At 37.0% G+C, this 18,478-nt stretch overlaps 4 protein-coding genes across 4 annotated transcripts; 3 read left to right on the top strand and 1 right to left on the bottom strand.

Moving 5' to 3' along the window:
- Positions 1-279: 279 nt before the first annotated feature.
- On the top strand, positions 280-5,065 carry Letm1 (Leucine zipper and EF-hand containing transmembrane protein 1). The gene is made up of 7 exons (XM_076779550.1): positions 280-656; positions 1,146-1,597; positions 1,690-1,860; positions 2,110-2,424; positions 2,492-2,965; positions 3,047-3,484; positions 3,572-5,065. The coding sequence occupies exons 1-7, from the start codon at positions 599-601 to the stop codon at positions 3,941-3,943; spliced, it is 2,280 nt and encodes a 759-aa protein (XP_076635665.1). The 5' UTR covers positions 280-598; the 3' UTR covers positions 3,944-5,065.
- Positions 5,066-5,597: 532 nt separating this feature from the next.
- Positions 5,598-7,775, top strand: Mob3 (MOB kinase activator 3). Its single transcript, XM_076779732.1, has 5 exons — positions 5,598-6,043; positions 6,233-6,383; positions 6,466-6,693; positions 6,757-6,872; positions 6,959-7,775. Exons 1-5 carry the CDS (start codon positions 5,999-6,001, stop codon positions 7,163-7,165), a joined length of 747 nt encoding a protein of 248 aa, XP_076635847.1. The 5' UTR covers positions 5,598-5,998; the 3' UTR covers positions 7,166-7,775.
- A 392-nt stretch (positions 7,776-8,167) lies between these two features.
- Uqcr-c1 (Ubiquinol-cytochrome c reductase core protein 1) lies at positions 8,168-10,878 on the bottom strand. Its single transcript, XM_076779731.1, has 6 exons — positions 10,418-10,878; positions 9,842-10,060; positions 9,386-9,771; positions 8,940-9,303; positions 8,620-8,874; positions 8,168-8,558 (listed from the first exon to the last, which is right to left on the bottom strand). Exons 1-6 carry the CDS (start codon positions 10,484-10,486, stop codon positions 8,418-8,420), a joined length of 1,434 nt encoding a protein of 477 aa, XP_076635846.1. The 5' UTR covers positions 10,487-10,878; the 3' UTR covers positions 8,168-8,417.
- Positions 10,879-14,842: 3,964 nt separating this feature from the next.
- Positions 14,843-18,478, top strand: Nup107 (nuclear pore complex protein Nup107). The gene is made up of 7 exons (XM_076779309.1): positions 14,843-15,458; positions 15,545-16,032; positions 16,127-16,334; positions 16,415-17,268; positions 17,344-17,661; positions 17,864-18,115; positions 18,200-18,478. Exons 1-7 carry the CDS (start codon positions 14,939-14,941, stop codon positions 18,299-18,301), a joined length of 2,742 nt encoding a protein of 913 aa, XP_076635424.1. The 5' UTR covers positions 14,843-14,938; the 3' UTR covers positions 18,302-18,478.

Here is an 18,478-nt window from a genome sequence, read left to right as displayed (position 1 = left end):
GTTACTAGCTACTAGTAACATATTATATGTTACATATATTATTACTCTGTGTTATTACTACGTTATGTGTTTGAAGGATTTTCAATCTCAACCGAGTTGTATTAAAAGATCGTACGCTGAGTTAACTCCAACGAATAAATTTTGCTAAAGTACTTTGAACGTATCGAGTAGTTTTGATTTTGGCGCGTCTCGCCGAGCAGAGCGGTTCTGCGCTCCACGGGCACCAACCCACTTCCTTTTTTCTTAAACCTCTCACTCGGGACGCAACAACTTCATGCGTACTTATGTTTTTCTGAAGTCGTCGATTATTCGTTTTAAACAAACGAGTCATACTTCGAATTAGATTAGTATCTGTATTTAATAATGCGATGTGCTTAAAAAAGTAAACGTTACTGGAACACGCGCAGATGAGTAAAAATAATTAGAGAAACATCAAGTTGCGCTTTGAATAGTGGAACCAGCTTAACAAATAGTTAATCTTTGACCTCTTATCGCTATGTTCAAGGCGGAAAATGTGTGATGGCTGTATTTTACCACATATTTGCAAGGAAATACGGCTTCGTAAAAGTATAAAAATTACAAAAAAAGCTAATACAGAATGAACACTTTAATTCATGCAAAAACAATGGCAATTAGCCAGGGCAGAGCAATTCGACGTATGTACAATTAATTTCGTTTTATAATAAAATAAGAATCGTAATATAATTTCGAATGCGCGCAGTATAGATATTGTACACGTTACATTTATATAACAGGTGAATTTATGGATGAAGTTATTAATATCTATGATAAATTAACAAAAATTTGCCATTTTACTTTATCATTTTCTTTTCTTAATCTTTTGATTTACATAATTGGTTTAGTAATAGGTTATGTTGTGAAATAAGTACTAATAATACGTTTGATGTTTTCACAATATAAAAGTGTTTATACCATGAAATGCTAATTTTAATATCGTAAATAAAATCGGTAGACAGATGATAAATTTGTTTGCCAATGATAGAGTGATTTATTGTTAAAAATTGTGTTTGAATGATGCAACAATGAATTTTAAATGAAAAAAAAGTGATGAAGGAAAGTGTATGTTATTATATTTTACATGGAAAATTTAATGTGAAAAGTTTTATAAAATCTATTTATTTCAGAACATTGTAGTTTCAAATTGTGGTACAGTACCACTCAAATAAATGGAAGCTTGGCTTTTATTTACACGGGTAAAAAAGATCCAAAAAGTACTAGATTATTTATACGCTCTACATTAGTGGAAAGCAATAATAGTATTAATTTACCATATTTACAACTCCGTACATTGTATATAACACCAACATGGAAGAGTCAGGAATCATCTTCCAAAGTGGAAGATACTGTGAAAAATATCAAGGAGCAAAAGGAACTGAAAGAGAAAGTAGAAGGAACTGTCGCGCACAGTCCTCAGAAAGCATTGGCAGAAAAGCTTACCTTATGGCAAAAAGTGAAAGGAGAAATATTACATTACTATCATGGATTTAGGTTATTGGGTCTTGATATGAAAATTTCAGCAAAACTAGTTTGGAGAATTTTGCAGGGTAAAGAACTTAGTAGAAGAGAACATAGGCTGGTAAATTATAAATGACATTATATATATTTATTATTAATGACGCAAAATTATGTCTGCTGGATTTTTCAAATCATTTTAAAAATAATTTTTAGCTTATAAAGACAACTGGTGATGTATTCAGGCTCATTCCCTTTTCCGTTTTTATTATTGTGCCCTTTATGGAATTTTTACTACCTATTGCTATTAAGATTTTCCCTGGCTTACTACCATCTACCTTTCAAACGGCAACAGAGAAGGAAGATAAATTAAAACAAGCATTAAAGGTACGAATCTGCTGTTCTATAATGGCTTAAATATCATAATTAAATGTGTGCGGTTAGTCCGAAATTCGGGCTTGGACTGTTGAGAAATCAAGTCGGAGAAGAACTCGATATATCTCGAAATGTGTCGAAACAGTTCGATTGCTCGATTCGTCGCTTTCTCGACCGTCTAAGTTCAAGTTTCGAACTACCCGCGCACCTCCAACTACAATTACCGTCGATAAATTCGTGAATCCAATGCTCCTATTTCAGATTAAAATCGAAATGGCCAAGTTTCTACAAAAAACATTGGATGACATGGCAGTACAATCATCTGATTATAAATCGAAAAAGGCTAAAGAGTTTGCCGAATTTTTCTATAAAGTTCGAACCTCTGGCGCAACAGCCACTAATGACGAAATCATGCAGTTTAGTAAACTTTTCGAGGATGAAATTACGTTAGACTCTCTTTCTCGACCACAATTAGTTGCACTATGTAGAGTGTTGGATGTACAAACGCTTGGAACTACGAACTTTTTACGATTTCTACTTAGAATGAGGCTTAGGAGTCTTGCCGCGGACGATAAGGTAATTTTTTCTTCTTAATAACGACAAATATAGTTTGTTATAATACAATTTATACTTGTTTTATCAGCTAATTGAAAAAGAAGGTATAGATTCTCTTACTAGAAGCGAATTACAACAAGCTTGCAGAGCACGCGGAATGCGTGCATATGGACTGCCAGAAAGTAAACTGAAAGAACAGTTGACTCAGTGGTTAGACTTGAGTTTAAATAAAAAAGTCCCGCCGTCTTTATTACTTCTCTCTCGAGCGCTTATGGTCCCAGAAACGATACCCATGTCTGATAAATTGAAAGCTACCATCTCGGCTCTTCCTGACACGGTTGTTGCACGTACTCAAGGTGCAATAGGAGAGAAAGAAGGTAAAATGGATCACAAAACGAATATTGAAATTATCAAAATGGAAGAACGTAAGATAGAGGAGGAACGACAAGAAAAGAAAGAAAGTGAACCGCAGCCATCAGTTTGTGTACAAAGCTCTAAGGAGGACGAAATTACGACTACAGATGTAAAAGTACTAGGACAGGCTTTAGATTCACTTGGAAAGGTTTGTAACGATCAGATTTCAACGAAATGTTTGAGTGGTTACATATTATTATAAAGATAAAATATGTATACCTTTATACAGGATAATAAAATGATGTCTGTGGAGAAGGAGGAATTGAAAGAGCTCAAAGAAGAAATGGCCGATTATCAAGAAGATCTTAAAGAGCTCTATGAAATCAAAGCGGCTGCAAAGGGTCAAGAGGATATAGAAAGTATCAAAGAGTCCAAGGGCGCTAAACGATTGTTTAACAAAGTGAACAAGATGATTCGAAAGATGGATGCAGTCTTAGAACAACTTGAATCCGAAAAGCAAGTTAAACAAAAAGAAGGAAACAATGCTGTGGAGGAAAGTGTTTCTGCCGAAGCTGATGAAGAATTGATTAAAATAGACGAATTAATCACAGCTATTAAACGAATTCAAAGTGTACCCGATGATCATCGGTTGCAACGCATTGCAGAAATTTTAGCAAAAATTGACGACGATAGGGACGGAGCAATAAAAATTGAAGACGTTCTAAAGGTAATGTATAATATCGAATATTTGGTATGAATAAAAGTATTAACGTTTCGATATAAATTAGATTAAATTCACGCGATTGTTATGCAGGTGGTGGAACTAATTGGAAAAGAAGATATTAAGTTAAGCAAAAAACAAGTGCATGAATTGATTGAATTGATTGATAAAGAGGAAATTCTAGAAGTAGAGGAACAGATTCAAAAGACATTGCAAAAAGAGGCGAGTGAAACGAAATATGTTTCGCCAAAATCTCCAGTTTCTGCTACACCGGTAACTACTGAAAAGGGTTACGGTAAAGAGGAATTGGATGAAGATTATGCTGCACGTTCATCTGAACCGAAAAGGGAAAAGTCAGCAGCAGTCCTTAAAAGTAATTCCACTTCCGATTCAGTTAGAAATCCTCCATTAGCACCCGGCGTTCCACCAACGGCAAAAAAAGCGGAAGGCTCTAAGCATCTATGATTTCCGTACAATAAACTATAAATTAATGTATGTAATTATTAATACAACGTTTTTACTGGACATTAATCGACGGAGATATAACGTTTCCATCTCTATGAACATGTTCAGAAACTTTACTTTAAAAAATGAATTTATACAGTAAAGGTCTTTTAAAAAGTCCTCTGGGGCATGTATCTAAATGATTTTACAGGATAATTTAATAGAAGAATACTTTGCAATGAATTCTACAGATTTTGAGTTTTTCGTTAAGACTGTGGTGCATTTAATGGCATCAATGTATTATTTGATCCACAAATCGCAAGATATTTGTGCGGGACACAAAAGGAACAGCTTGCATGCAAATTCTTGATTAATGTTAAAAACATTTCGTTTAAATTGTACGTGACAATAATGCTATCATTTATATTTATGGTTAACTATGGGATATAATTAGGGATATTCAGTTTTTTTTAGTTCAATAAAACTCAATTCCGAAATATTGTCCTACCATGCGGAATCATTCCATCTGTCCATATTGACTGTTACAGAATTGTAATACACAGCGTGATCATTTTTGTTCTGTTTTGAAACAGTAAACACAGTACCTCTGTGAACGAGGTTGAAGAGAAATACAATGTACATTTATAGATAAAGTAATTTTACTAATTGTAAAGTACACGAAGAGAGAGAATTATCCATTACATGTATGTACTGATTATATAAAGAAAGAAGTAATTATGCAAAGCACACAACATTCAAGTAATATGTACCTAAATGTTGCTTATGGAAACAACAGTCTCAAATTGAATGTTGATCAGATATGAATAACAATTGAACATAAAAAGTTCTTTACAAGTGAAAATAAATACAGCTTCAAATTATTTGGTTTAAAAACATGTAATTGTTGTAATAATTAAATATTAAACTGAGCCAATAGATTAAATTGACTCTGCCTATGTAGTTATGTACATACATATACTTGCACAAAATTATAATACAATTACAATTACGTGAAAGTTATATCTATTTCAGGAAAAAAAAAATAACGTGAATAGTAATGGTGCCCGGGGTAATATTTACTTTTTTACTTTTTGTGCATCAAACTACCTGTGTATGTAATAAACTATTTATGTAAAAAGCATAGTCTTACTCAAAAATATTTTTTCTAATTTAAATGTACAATTATTTTTATTAAAAACATTCACGTACAGTTATTGTTATATTATACCTTCGAATTCCCACGATCAAAAGTCGGAAGTCGTATATACGATGTGGTCTCGATAAAATATTACGAACTATTTTCTCAGTAACACTTTATTTTGACCATAACAGTGTAAAGAAAGTCGTTGACGTTATTTTTTTTTAACGGAATAATGTATTTCCATGACTATGATTTTTTTGCTTAAATGTTTTCCTTTGACATTTTCTCTTATCATAAAAAATAAAAGAAATAGATAAAGTTTCCAAGTTAGAAACATTCTATACATTGGTATAAGGATAGTCAATAATTTTGACTATCTCTGATAGCTCTGTATACGATAATTTACGTGTTTGTTGAAAACTTTTTCGAATCATTCTTTATGCTTAATGTTTCATAAACTTCAAGTACAGATGCAATGTATAAAATTTGTTTTACTTCTATTTTAAATTACACGCTATTCGAATTATTTAAATTTCAATAAACGTTATGCAAATTTAATAATATATTTCGAGTAAAACACATTTCGTTATAACTGTACTATTTGCAGATAAACAGTGGTATTAAATATCATTACTACCGACAAAGTGGTTATTGATATCGTAACTAAGGACGTTTTAGCGTAACACGAGTGTCTGAAAGCGTACTGTAGATTCGTTTCGTTTTAATATACTTGTGCTCGTTTTAACGTTTTAACGTTTTAACAATTAAAAAACTCGGACAAGTGTAAAATGGAAATTTATAGGTAGTAAAAGTTTATATGTGGTACAGAATTTGGATTCGTAACACATGCATGGACATAGACCGAAATAAATTTCTACTACCGGTTACCTCGGTATTTGTGCAATAATCACAGGTTCTGTGTAACTTCAGCCGCAATGACTGCATTAAGCGGTTTTATGGAATTCTTTCAAAAGGGAAAGGTAAATATTTGTTTATATTTGCACGATATTTGTCCGAATTACAACGAATATCCTAACCTAACATATAGTATTATCGATTGATTTTAAATACATCGTGCTACAGTTATATTAATTTTTCTGTTTTAAATTATTACGTATATATTTAAAGTTTACCATACGTATTACTAATTCAGATTTTTTTAATTGTAGACATTCAGACCAAAGAAAAAGTTTGCCCATGGAACATTACGGTATTCTTTACACAAGCAGGCACAGGCTTCCCTTAATTCTGGAATCAATTTAAGGTCTGTAGTGAAGTTGCCTCCTGGTGAGGATCTTAATGACTGGATTGCTGTTCATGGTACTTTAATGGTTTTGTTAAAAATTTTTAGAATCTTTAAAGCATGATTTTAAAAATTGCCATTCTTATAATATAATTTCAGTGGTAGATTTCTTCAATAGAATAAACTTAATATATGGTACTGTTTCTGAATATTGTGATTCTGCATCGTGTCCAACAATGAGTGGTGGAGCTCGTTTTGAATACTTATGGGCAGATGGTGAAAAATATAAGAAGCCTACCGCATTACCAGCACCACAGTATGTTAGTCTTCTTATGGATTGGATAGAAGCACAAATAAATAATGAAAACATATTTCCAGTGTCTACAGGTATAAAGTTCAAATATTAGTTTGATCATTACATAAATTGCTTACGCAAAAATTTTGTTACAGATGTACCATTTCCAAAGACGTTTGTGCCACTGTGTAGAAAAATCTTGACACGCTTGTTTAGAGTTTTTGTTCATGTCTACATACATCACTTTGATCGTATTGTGGCAATAGGAGCAGTAAGTTTAGTGTCTATGTATATTTCATATGCTAAAATAATTCTTTTGCAATTAATTTTATACAACTGAAAATTTGTGCATTTCAGGAAGCACACGTAAATACGTGTTACAAACATTTTTATTATTTTGTAACAGAATTTGAATTAATAAATGCAAAAGAATTAGAACCATTGGCTGAAATGACTGCTAAAGTGTGTAAAGATACTGCATCTCCAACACTGGCTACAGCACCACAGAATGATGCTAGAGTCATGAAGCATATGAAATGCATAAATATGGTAACCAAATTATAGAGGTAAATTTTTTTTAATATAAGTACAAAAATTAAAGAATTCTTACCTGTAGTATTTTTTTGGAAAGGTAACGATAAAATTGATTATTATTATTAGAAATTAAAAAATATTATTTTTATGATTTTGATAGTCATTCTTATTGATATATTGCAACATGGACAAGAATATTATTAAAAGCTTTATTATGTATAGTGTTTAAATTCGTAATCTCATTATTATAATGATAATGTACTTCCATTGTTGCATAAGAATTTTCCTATTTTGGAATAATAAGTTAGTAATCTAAGTAATTTTCTAATTATATTAAATAGAATGTAAATTATGCATTTATTGCTTATATGCTAAATGTTGCTTAAACTATTTTAAACGGAAATTCGAATAACAATGCGGTGAGTTTCTACAAATTTTATATTCATTTTTTTTGTAGAAACACTAATGATCATGTATCTGCATATTTCGTTTGATAAGATACATGTTTATGAATATTTTTGTTCGAATCGAACTTTACATAATTGTGATTAAATCAAAGTAATTAAATTGTATGAGAAAATTCAGCTACATTATTTATGAAATTATTTCATAGAAATATATAATTGTACATATTATGCACCCTTTAGATGCCCGTGTATTATTTTTATACATTGCATTGAAAATTATTAGCATTTTGTATGAAATTAAGCGATACTATAATAGAATAGAAACAGAATAGCATGTACTATGTAAAAGAATATACACGTGTCTATTAATTCTTGCCGTTTGAAGGGATACATATTTAATAAATAATAGTTAAATCATTGGATTGATTTATAATACCGCGCTCGTAAGCATTGGAAGTCTGATTTAGTTTTCGACTCTCGAAATTTTAGCAATCTTTCGGTGATTATATATTAATTTTTTAAATAATTACGTATCGAATAATCCGCTCCATCCCATTGCATATAAATTTTTAGCTGTTTTTAAGTCAAGGACCAGGAGGTAAATACTTAAATAAATACCACAAACTTATGGTTGATAATTTTATTATTTTATTTAAATTTGATAATACACGTGTGGGAAAGGACTAATTGTTGAACAAGTATTAAAGTAAGATCACAAAATACTATTAAAAAATTCTATTAAATATTATAAGAAAATTTTAACTATGATTTACGAAAGACAATTTAAATATTTGTAATCTTGCTTTGATACTGATTTTTTTGTTACTAAATGATGTTGCTGGCGACTCGTTCTAAGTTTGTTTAAAGAAATGTGTTCACACGCGTAGTCTGTACATGCTACCGCGAATTAAATTATAATCAGGTAAGTTTTCAACTGGCCCAACTGCCGCAACCACTGGACACTGGTCATATATATATTTCATGCCAACATCATGAATATTTTTGGCCGTTACACTCTGTAAGGAATGATATTAACATGTAAATATAGTATGTTAGATATTTAATATTTTTACTTACATCTATCCTGGCTTCAAGTTCATGAAGAGGTATTCGTCGATTATAACAAAGTAGCTGTCGACCGATATCTTCGCAAATTGCGGTTGTCCCATCTAACTGAAGAAGCATATTTGTTTTAAGAATATTCTTCGCGCGTTCAACTTCCTTTTCCGTAACCGATACACATAACCTCATCCATTCAGATTGTACGTTAAATAAGAAATCGTCGCACGCCATTGGATCGCATACAAAATATAACCCCCAAAGTCCTGTATCCTGTAAAATAGACACAGTTGGTATAATGTGCTTACGAAAGAACGAATTATATAATAATTATGTACTTTGTAACAAGTATTGAAGCTTTGGTAACTATGACATAATTCAGCAATCGAAGCTGCTTGAGCCAAGTGGTTTGCACTGTTTGCGCCTCCTCCTTGGCTGCGGTCCCACGCTCCCATGAGGGTATTTGCAACCATAAGAGGAATATTATCCGCATCTGCCCATCCAGCACCTTCGACTGCAATGGCAACATGTGCAAGAGGAATACTGTCATCGCGAACGCGTATGTCAGAACCCGTGTAACGACACGGTACCAGAACAGGCGGAATTTCGTCGTAGATTGGTCCTTGCATTTTGCCAAAATGTTTCTCAGCTAATTCGACTAACGCATTATGATCTACACCACCAGCACCAGCCAAAACAAATCTAAGACAAAAAAAAATTCAATTATTTTTAATATAGATTTAATAGAAATCCCTTATGAAATTTAAGATTTAGAATTACATACCTAGGTGGACCATAGTTTGTTCTTACATAATTAACAAGGTCATTCCTTGTAATGCTTTTAATATTTTTAGTAGGACCAAGAATTGTCCTTCCTAATGGTGTACCTTGATAGGCACTAGCATGTAAGTGATCAAACACAACTTCTTGGAGATTTGTTTCAACCTCTTGCATCTCCCTTAAAATTACACCACGTTCTCTCTCAATTTCAGCATCACCGAGCTTTGAATTTTGAATAATATCGCTCAAGATTTCTATAGCTTTTGGTACATCTTGCGACAAACATTTGGCATAAAATACTGTTTGTTCTCTACTCGTATAAGCGTTCAAATGAGCACCCATATTTTCAATCTCTAATTCTAAATCAGTTTGCGAACGTTTAGTAGTTCCCTATTAATAATTATAATTTCAATTAAAACTTCTAACATTGTGATAGAAATTTTTGGAAAATATTATTTACCTTGAAAGCCATGTGCTCCATAAAGTGGGCTACACCATTATTTTCGTCAGTTTCAAGACGACTGCCAGCATCAATCCATAGTCCTACTGTAGCTGTTGGAGCACCACTATCTTCGCTTGCAACTCTTAAACCAGAATCCAAAGTTGTGATTCTTGTTGGAGGTTGATTGATCAGCATCTCTTTCATAGATGGTGCCGTAGATTGCCATTGTTTTCGCGTCTAGAAAGATATTTGGTAAAAGTACAGAAATAAAACGTTACATCTGTCAACTCCCTGAATTCATTGACAACACATAACGAGACCTGAACATATTAAGGTTATGATACTCTGACACAAGTACTTGAATGTATATTACAGAGTTAATTCATCAAATCTTATTTGTTATCAATTAAACGGGAATTAGTAATTTCTCTCTTATTTTGAATGGCTTAAAAACTTCGTTCCCATTACGTAAGGAGTAAATGGAGTCGATGTTTTATCTTAGTTAAATCATCTCGAGTTGAATGTCAATTTCAACGAAATATTGCGGTACGTTCCACCAACGATAACTGAGTTAGAAAATAAAAATGTTCTTACCTCTACGAGGCTGGTTTTGTTGGTATAAGTCCGCAAAGCAGAGCTCACTCTAAGCAGACGAGTCGCCATTTTCGATTACGTCGTAACGATCGCCAGTTCAGAGATGCCAGAAAGGCACTGAAGGTGCTCTCTCACACTACGCCAGATCACGCGTACGTGAGCTCGTGGAGTTTCGGAAAGTCGACAAAGGCAAACTGACCCATGCCTTTGTCGATTTTCTTTCTCGATTCACCAAAGCTGCCCACAGTAAGTTCGGACCGTCTCGTGGAAGTCGAGAGAGAAAGGCTCACACTTTCCTTCTCGCTCTTGAACAACTAATATCCGACCTCCCGTCAATAGGTCTCCACTGGCCTCTGCTGATCGCTGCTGACCACCGTTTATATTTCTGGCAACGTACAACGATTACTACTGACGTCTGCCTGCCTCCGCTGGATTCTGCTGACCGCTACTGACCACTCCTGATACTCCTGACAACGTACAACGATTACGACCGTCTACTGTCACCCTCTCCAGGCTTCTGCTGACCATCGTTTATATTTCTGACATCGTATAACGATTACTACTGACGTCTGTCAGCCTCCGCTGGCCCCTGCTGACCACTCCTGATACTCCTGATACTCCTGACAACGTACAACGATTGCGACTGTCTACTGTCAGCCTCTTCCAGCCTCTGCTTGCCTCTGCATGCCTCTACATGCCTCTGCTGGCCTCCGTTGGCCTCTGCTGACCGCTGCTGACCACTGCTGACCACCGCTTATATTTCTGGCAACGTACAACGATTACTACTGGCTACTGCCAGCCTCTGCTGACCTCTCCCAGCATCTCCCGACCTAAGCTGGCCTCTGCCAACATCTCCCGACGTCAGCTGACCATCGCTGACTATCGCTGACCACTGCTGACCGTTGCTGACAACTTGTGACATCATGTAATATAATATAATATGTTTATATGTATTAAACTTTTATATAATGTAAATCTATGGCAATAAATGATATAATTTCAAAGAATTCAATGTGTTCTCATCATTTTTTACCGTCCTTTTCCTCTCCAAATCATTCTCTTAACCATAAGATGCGTACCACCTTCTTCGCAAGTTCACCAGCATTTTAAAAATGTTCCGGGAACTTTGGAAATCCGAATTTGACCTTGACCTTGGCCCAGTTTCGAAAGTGGGTCAAGGCCATTTGAAATCTTAGAAAATTTTCGGCCGCTTCGAGAATCCGGATGGCCTTGACCCAATTTCGAAAGTAGGTCAAGGCCATTTGAAATCTTAGAAAATTTTCGGTCGCTTCGAGAATCCGGATGGCCTTGACCTAATTTCGAAAGTGGGTCAAGGCCATTCGAAATTTCAGAAATCTTCCGGCCGCTTCGAGAATCCGGATGGCCTTGACCCAATTTCGAAAGTAGGTCAAGGCCATTCGAAATTTTAGAAATCTTCGGGCCGACTTGGAAATCCGGATGGCCTTGACCCAATTTCGAAAGTGGGTCAAGGCCATTCGAAATTTCAGAAATCTTCCGGCCGCTTCGAGAATCCGGATGGCCTTGACCCAATTTCGAAAGTAGGTCAAGGCCATCGAATCTTAGAAAAATTCCGGGCGCTTTGGGAATCAGGATTTGGCCTTGACCCAGTTTCGAAAGTGGGTCAAGGTCACCGGCATTTCAGAAAACGCTCCGGGCACTTTGGAATTCCAGTTTTAAGTAGAGAAACGGTTTCTTATAACTAAGGGAATAATGGGGAGAAGAAAAGAAAGGTAAAAGTGATAGGAACACATAGAATTCTTTGAAATTATATCATTTATTGTCATAGATTTACATTATACAAAGTTTTAATACATGTACATCATGTTAGAAGTTATTAACAAAGGTCAGCGTGGTCAGCAGGGGCCAGCAGAGGTCAGCAGAGGGATGCAGAGGGATGCAGAGGCATGCAGAGACTAGCAGGGGCAAGCAGTAGCAAGTTGTAATCGTTATACGTTGCCAGAAGCATCGGGGGTGGTCAGCAGAGGTCAGCAGAAGCTGGGAGAGGCTGACAGTAGCCAGTCGTAATCGTTATACGTTGTCAGAAGTAACAGGAGTGGTCAGCAGCGGTCAGCAGAGGCCAGCGGAGGCTGGCAGACGTCAGTAGTAATCGTTATACGTTGTCAGAAATGCCAGGAGTGGTCAGCAGCGGTCAGCAGAGGCTGGGAGAGACTAACAGTAGCCAGTCGTAATCGTTGTACGTTGCCAGAAATATAAGCGGTGGTCAGCAGAGGCCAGCAGTGGCAAGCAGAGATCACCAGGGGCGAATAGTAACAAGTAGTAAGCGTTATATGTTGTCAGAAGCATCAGAGGTGGTCAGCAGCGGTCAGCAGAGACGAGCAGAGGCATGCAGTGGCAAGCAGTGATCAGCAGGGGCGAACATTAGCATGTAGTAATTGTTATACAATGTCAGAAGCATCAGGTGTGGTCAGCAGTGTTCAACAGAGGCCAGCAAAGGCATGCACAGGCAAACAGAAACCTGCAAAGGCAAGCAGGGACTTGTAGAGGCATGCAGTAGTAAGTATTAATCGTTATAGATTATCGGAAATACCTGCAGTGGTCAGTAGCATTCGGCAGAGTCCAGGAAAGTTCAGCAGAGACAAGCACACGCTGACAGAGATTAGCAAAGACCAACAGAGGGTAGCAGAAGTCAGTAGTAATCGTTATAGGTTGTCAGAAATATAAGCAATGGTCAGCAGAGTCCAGCAGAGGCAAGCAGAGATAACCAGGGGCGAATAGTAGCAAGTAGTAAGCGTTATATGTTGTCAGAAGCATCAGAGGTGGTCAGCAGCGGTCAGCGGAGACGAGCAGAGGCATGCAGTGGCAAGCAGAGATCAGCAGGGGCGAACAGTAGCATGTAGTAATTGTTATACGATGTCAGAAGCATCAGGGGTGGTCAGCAGTGTTCAGCAGAGGCCAGCAAAGGCATGCATAGGCAAGCAGAAACCTGCAAAAGCAAACAGAGACTTGTAGGGGCATGCAGTAGTAAGTATTAATTGTTATACATTATCAGAAATACCTGCAGTGGTCAGTAGCGTTCGGCAGAGGCCAGGAAAGTTCAGCAGAGACAAGCACACGCTGACGGAGATCAGCAAAGACCAACAGAGGGTAGCAGAAGTCAGTAGTAATCGTTATAAGTTGTCAGAAATATAAGCGATGGTCAGCAGAGTCCAGCAGAGGCTTGCAGTAATCAGGAGCAGTCAGTAACAGTCGCTGTATGGTGTAAAAAGTTGTCGGGAGTTTTGTACTTTTGCCAGCACTGGTCATCGGAGGTCATTAGAGGCATATAGAAACCAGGAGTAATTTGCAGAGTTTAGTAATGAACTCTAGGAAAGGCAAGTAAAAATACCTGGGCAGTCGAGATTCCGAATCGTATGCCGTTGACGTGAGGTCGGATTTCAGTTGTTCAAGAGCGAGAAGGCAAATGTGAGCTTGCCTCTCTTAACTCCCATGAGACGTGTCCATGGTGCACTCGGCGCTTCGTCTGGCATCTCTGGTTTATATGTAGCGGAGATGACAGATCACGCGTATGTACGTGAGCTTGTCGTGTTTCGGAAAATCGACAAAGGTAAACTGACATATGCTCTCTTTCTCGATTCTCAAAGCTACCTGAAGTAATTTCGAACCGCCTCGCCGAGGGAACCACCTAAGTTTGTCGTGAAATAGTACATTATTTTCAACGCTAGATGGCGCTTATTTCTCAACCTCAAACCCTCTGGTGCTAAAACGCCCAAGTTTGTCGTGGAATAATTCGTTATCTTCAACGCTAGATGGCGCTTATTTATCGACCTCAGGCCCTCTGGTGCTAAAAAGCCCAAGTTTATCGAGAAATCCATCTAGCGTGGACGATATGAACTATTCCACGACAAACTTGGGCGTTTTAGCACCAGAGGGCCTGAGGTCGATAAATAAGCGCCATCTAGCGTTGAAGGTAACGAATTATTCCACGACAAACTTGGGCGTTTTAGCACCAGAGGGCCTGAGGTCGATAAATAAGCGCCATCTGGCGTTGAAGGTAACGAACTATTCCATGACAAACTTGGGCGTTTTAACACCAGAGGGTTTGAGGTCGAAAAACAAGCGCCATCTATCGTTCAAAATAACGTACTATTCCACGCAAACTTGAGCGGCTCTCTTGACTAGAGATGCCAAAAATGCACCGAAGGTTCACAGCGTGGCGTGAATGATGAGGTGTTTGGCTGCAAGTTCGAGCTTCTTGTATTCTTCTTGTACTCTGCGAGAATTAATTTCATCGATTGTCATATTTTACTTTATACAAATTTTTAAAAAAGTAATAACGATACAGTCTGAAGTATACGCCGTAATAAACTTTAAAAAATTTCACATCTTACTATTGGTACTGATCGATACTACTTAATAGTGGTACTAGTGTGAAATTCGAAAACCGGCACGCGATTGTCAATGATCACGCTTTTGTAAACATTCGGATAGAGCAAGTTAGTTTCAGTTAACACTAGTGGATTTCCAAGCAACAGTTTAACAATGGATTCGATAAACGATACCACCGAAAATTTGGAGCGATCTATTCAAATGCATAATCAAGAAAATGCTCAACGAAAGTCATTTTTGAGGTTAAGTGGAAAGAGCACAACTCCCAAGAGGATATCGTTACAAAGTAATCATCTACGAAAAGATTCGGATGATTCGTGTTCACTGAACGATACCAATAGCCCAAAAATGTTGAGCAGATCGTATTTCAGTTCGAGATTAATGAAGAGTCATGATGTTTTGGATATGGATGATTCGATAACGATCGCGCCGCACGAAATGCGTGATATCGTGGTTGCTATGGATAAGAACGAGCTTACATTGAGGGAAATGATGGAAGATAGTACTGCAACTGGTATAATTTTGAAAGCAAAAGAACCATGGCGCGATGTCATGTCTAAATTGTATTACGACTTCTTGCATAGTATACAGATGAACTTCTCCGAAGCACAAGTATTTGACACAATTGCAGATTTCATTCAGAACTGTTCGGATACGTTAGATATAATGAGAGGTAAGAATCAGACTATAACATTTTGAATTATATTAATTAATGCCAGTGTTACTTCATTCTTTACGTAATACATTTTTGTCTTACAGGTATGCAGTCCAAAGTAGAAACTACAAAAGTGTCGGAAGAAGAAGTTTCGTTAGAAAATGAAAGGAATACATGGAGGCTCATTTATTGTCTATATCAAAATAGAATAAACAGTCTTAATTTTCCTACTCCAATGGAAGAGGACTCTGACGAAAATATCACTTACATATCCGAAAAACTCATAATAGATAACTTATTCAAAACAGAGAGATACATTAGAGAATATCAGTTGATAATCGATTGGTTGGAAAAGAATGCATTGGATCAGGCAGATAAATATCCATCCATCGAACATTTTACAGAAAAGACACTTGCTTGGGAGAATACAGTGAGACAACTAGCAATTAAAGACAGAGATCAAATTCCTTTTGGGTTGTCTAGACCACTAGTGTCGTCTCTTGATCCAGATGCAACGATAAGAGAAGGTAAACCTCTGCATGATCTGGACAGGGAAGATAATGCAAGACTCGAGAAAAGAATGTTTATAGAGGTATAAGATTCTCGATTGAAAATTTGAATAAAACAAAAAAATGGAACAAATTTCACAGGATAGTATAATATAGAAAATATATTTTATTAAATAGGTACGTTGCGGTCGTCTTCAAAAGGCGCAAGCATTGGCTGAAAACTGTGGACAGCCTTGGAGAGCTGCTTGTTTATTAGGGTGGATACCTTATCACGATCCTAATTATAGAAATCCATTGTCTGACATTAAATTACCTATAGAGGGGAATCCTACTAGAAGTCTTTGGAAACTTTGCGCGTGGGAACTTTCTCAAGATAAACGCGTAGGTAATAGTTCTTTATTATTTGCATATTTAAGAGAACAGATAAAGGAATTTCTGCTAATAGGAATTATCTTTTGTATTTAGGTCAATTTTATCGGTCTATTTATGCTAGTCTTTGCGGAAACGTTCAACAAATGCTACAAGTAGCGTCTTCGTGGCAAGATGCGCTCTGGGCTTATATGAAAACGCTATTGGACATAAAAGTCGAAAGAGTGGTGAGGGATTTAGCGATAAAAAATTTTACGAACATGGTGGACGATTATTGGAAGAACGAGAGCTCGTTGGAAGACGTTTTCAAAGAACTCCATGCATCGAAAAATCCGATTATCCGCGCACAGTCAAACGAGCCCGATCACCTCATTCAGAAATACTTAATTTTGGATCACATACCGAAGTTAATGGAAGAAGTGGAGAGCATGATAGATAGGAAGGTTTGCGATCCTCACTTTTTACGATTTTTGGCGCACCTGGTATTTTTCTTTCGACAAATTGGGAAAAATACGAACGATAAAGTCGGAGATAAAGTTCTATCGGCGTACGTTCACGTTTTAATCGAAATGGACGACCCAATTTTGATCGCTTTTTATACGGCCATGCTGCCCCAGGAGGCTCAAGTAACGAGTTATGCGAGTTATTTGGAGACCATAAAAGATTACGAGCAACGGAAGAAATGCTTGACCGCGGCAGAAGACGCGAATCTGAACGTGGAGGCGATCACTAAACTAGTGGTAGAAAGTATACGTTTCAAAAACGTGGATATCGATCCCACGGATTTGAAGGGCACTATAACCGATGCGGATATGGAAAAAATCAACGCGTTGGACTGGTTAATATTTTATCAAAGTCAACGGGAGGAGGTGTTGTGGCAAACTAACGCACTCATAAGATACTTCTTGACCAATGAGAAAATAGACGCCGCGCGGAAAGCATTTAACAAGGTACAGTGTCGAGGAATGAATTTAATTAGCTCGAAAGAATTCGAAGGTCCTTTCGTTTGTTAACCCTTTGTTCAGATTCCAGCGGATTCTATCGAGTCCGTTATGGCTGAATATCCAACGATGGAGGGCACCATAACGAATCTCACGATAACGAACAACTTATCGAAAAGAGCGTCTTCGTCGATTCGAGAATACCTTTGCTACAAAACTTATCTCGATGCTCAAGAGGGTTTCGCAGAATGGTTTTCTCACTACCATCACGGGAAACCCACAGCGTTGGAAGAGCTACCACAGTATGCCACTTTCACGGAGAAGGTTGCATACGAGCACAAGAAAACACAGTACAATGTAGAAATGGAGAGATGGAAATGTACGATGCAACATCACACGAAGGTTCGTCAAATGAAACTTAAGTAATGTGGCGCCGCGTTTCGTCCGGGCCTGCTAGTGGGACTGCTCAGTAAGGCCTTCTAGCAGGCCCTGCCTTAGAGTGGTATTGTATAGCAACCGAGGGGTCTGGTGGCGAGTATGGGAGGCGGCGCCACATAAGTAAAAATTAAAACGAATTGTACGAGATGGAAATGTTTTTTCGTAGGCCGTCAAGCAACTACTGTTCAATGTACTATTGTTTCCGGATGGTGGTTGGCTTGTCGATTCAAATACTAACAATGCCAAGTCGCGCACGTTGACCGAAAAATCGCGGGACCGTCAAATGGAGAAGCTACGAGAGCTTTGTATCCCAAAAATTACGCTTCTATTACATTCGGTGATGTCTGAAATGAACGAGCACGCTGGCTGCATTCAATTAGCGGATATCCTTGCTTCCGAACAATATCAACTGTATAAAGTACGTATCTACGATTTCTTTAAACGTTAGCTATCGATACTTTGATTTATGCAATTAAGTAACCGATACTTTGATTTATTTAAGGTGTTCCAGAAAGACAGGTTATGCGAGGTGTTTAAGAAGATCTGCGAGTCTTCTATTATTTTAATGGACGAAAAGAAAGATCCCTGGGGCTATCCAAAGTGAACCTTATAGCAAATTTAGACGATAATTTAGAATAATGTAATTGTATAGATTAATCGATACTGTTGTCGCGAATCGAACGTCGAACGTACTAGTATAAACCATATGTATCTTTTTTATAAAACCAGTTTATTGTCAACCACAAGAAGTGAATATAAAATTTGATACAATGTTCAATAA

The sequence above is a fragment of the Colletes latitarsis genome, chromosome 12 (genome assembly GCF_051014445.1).
Source record: "Colletes latitarsis isolate SP2378_abdomen chromosome 12, iyColLati1, whole genome shotgun sequence".
NCBI classification, from domain to species: domain Eukaryota; kingdom Metazoa; phylum Arthropoda; class Insecta; order Hymenoptera; family Colletidae; genus Colletes; species Colletes latitarsis.
This window is presented reverse-complemented; position numbering and strand designations above follow the sequence as displayed.

What these genes read in the sequence shown, in the direction of transcription:
- Nup107 (XM_076779309.1), top strand. Translation starts at nt 14,939, where the DNA reads ATGGATTCGATAAACGATACCACCGAAAATTTGGAGCGATCTATTCAA. An exon ending in TTCTCAAGATAAACGCGTAG is followed by an intron (nt 16,335 to 16,414) that starts GTAATAGTTCTT and finishes TTTTGTATTTAG; the next exon opens with GTCAATTTTATCGGTCTATT. An exon ending in CGATGCAACATCACACGAAG is followed by an intron (nt 17,662 to 17,863) that starts GTTCGTCAAATG and finishes GTTTTTTCGTAG; the next exon opens with GCCGTCAAGCAACTACTGTT.
- Uqcr-c1 (XM_076779731.1), bottom strand. Translation starts at nt 10,486, where the DNA reads ATGGCGACTCGTCTGCTTAGAGTGAGCTCTGCTTTGCGGACTTATACC. An exon ending in ACAAAACCAGCCTCGTAGAG is followed by an intron (nt 10,061 to 10,417) that starts GTAAGAACATTT and finishes ATATCTTTCTAG; the next exon opens with ACGCGAAAACAATGGCAATC. An exon ending in GCTTCAATACTTGTTACAAA is followed by an intron (nt 8,875 to 8,939) that starts GTACATAATTAT and finishes TCTATTTTACAG; the next exon opens with GATACAGGACTTTGGGGGTT.
- Mob3 (XM_076779732.1), top strand. Translation starts at nt 5,999, where the DNA reads ATGACTGCATTAAGCGGTTTTATGGAATTCTTTCAAAAGGGAAAG. An exon ending in TGACTGGATTGCTGTTCATG is followed by an intron (nt 6,384 to 6,465) that starts GTACTTTAATGG and finishes ATATAATTTCAG; the next exon opens with TGGTAGATTTCTTCAATAGA. An exon ending in CATATTTCCAGTGTCTACAG is followed by an intron (nt 6,694 to 6,756) that starts GTATAAAGTTCA and finishes ATTTTGTTACAG; the next exon opens with ATGTACCATTTCCAAAGACG.
- Letm1 (XM_076779550.1), top strand. Translation starts at nt 599, where the DNA reads ATGAACACTTTAATTCATGCAAAAACAATGGCAATTAGCCAGGGCAGA. An exon ending in GTAGAAGAGAACATAGGCTG is followed by an intron (nt 1,598 to 1,689) that starts GTAAATTATAAA and finishes AATAATTTTTAG; the next exon opens with CTTATAAAGACAACTGGTGA. An exon ending in CTTTAGATTCACTTGGAAAG is followed by an intron (nt 2,966 to 3,046) that starts GTTTGTAACGAT and finishes ACCTTTATACAG; the next exon opens with GATAATAAAATGATGTCTGT.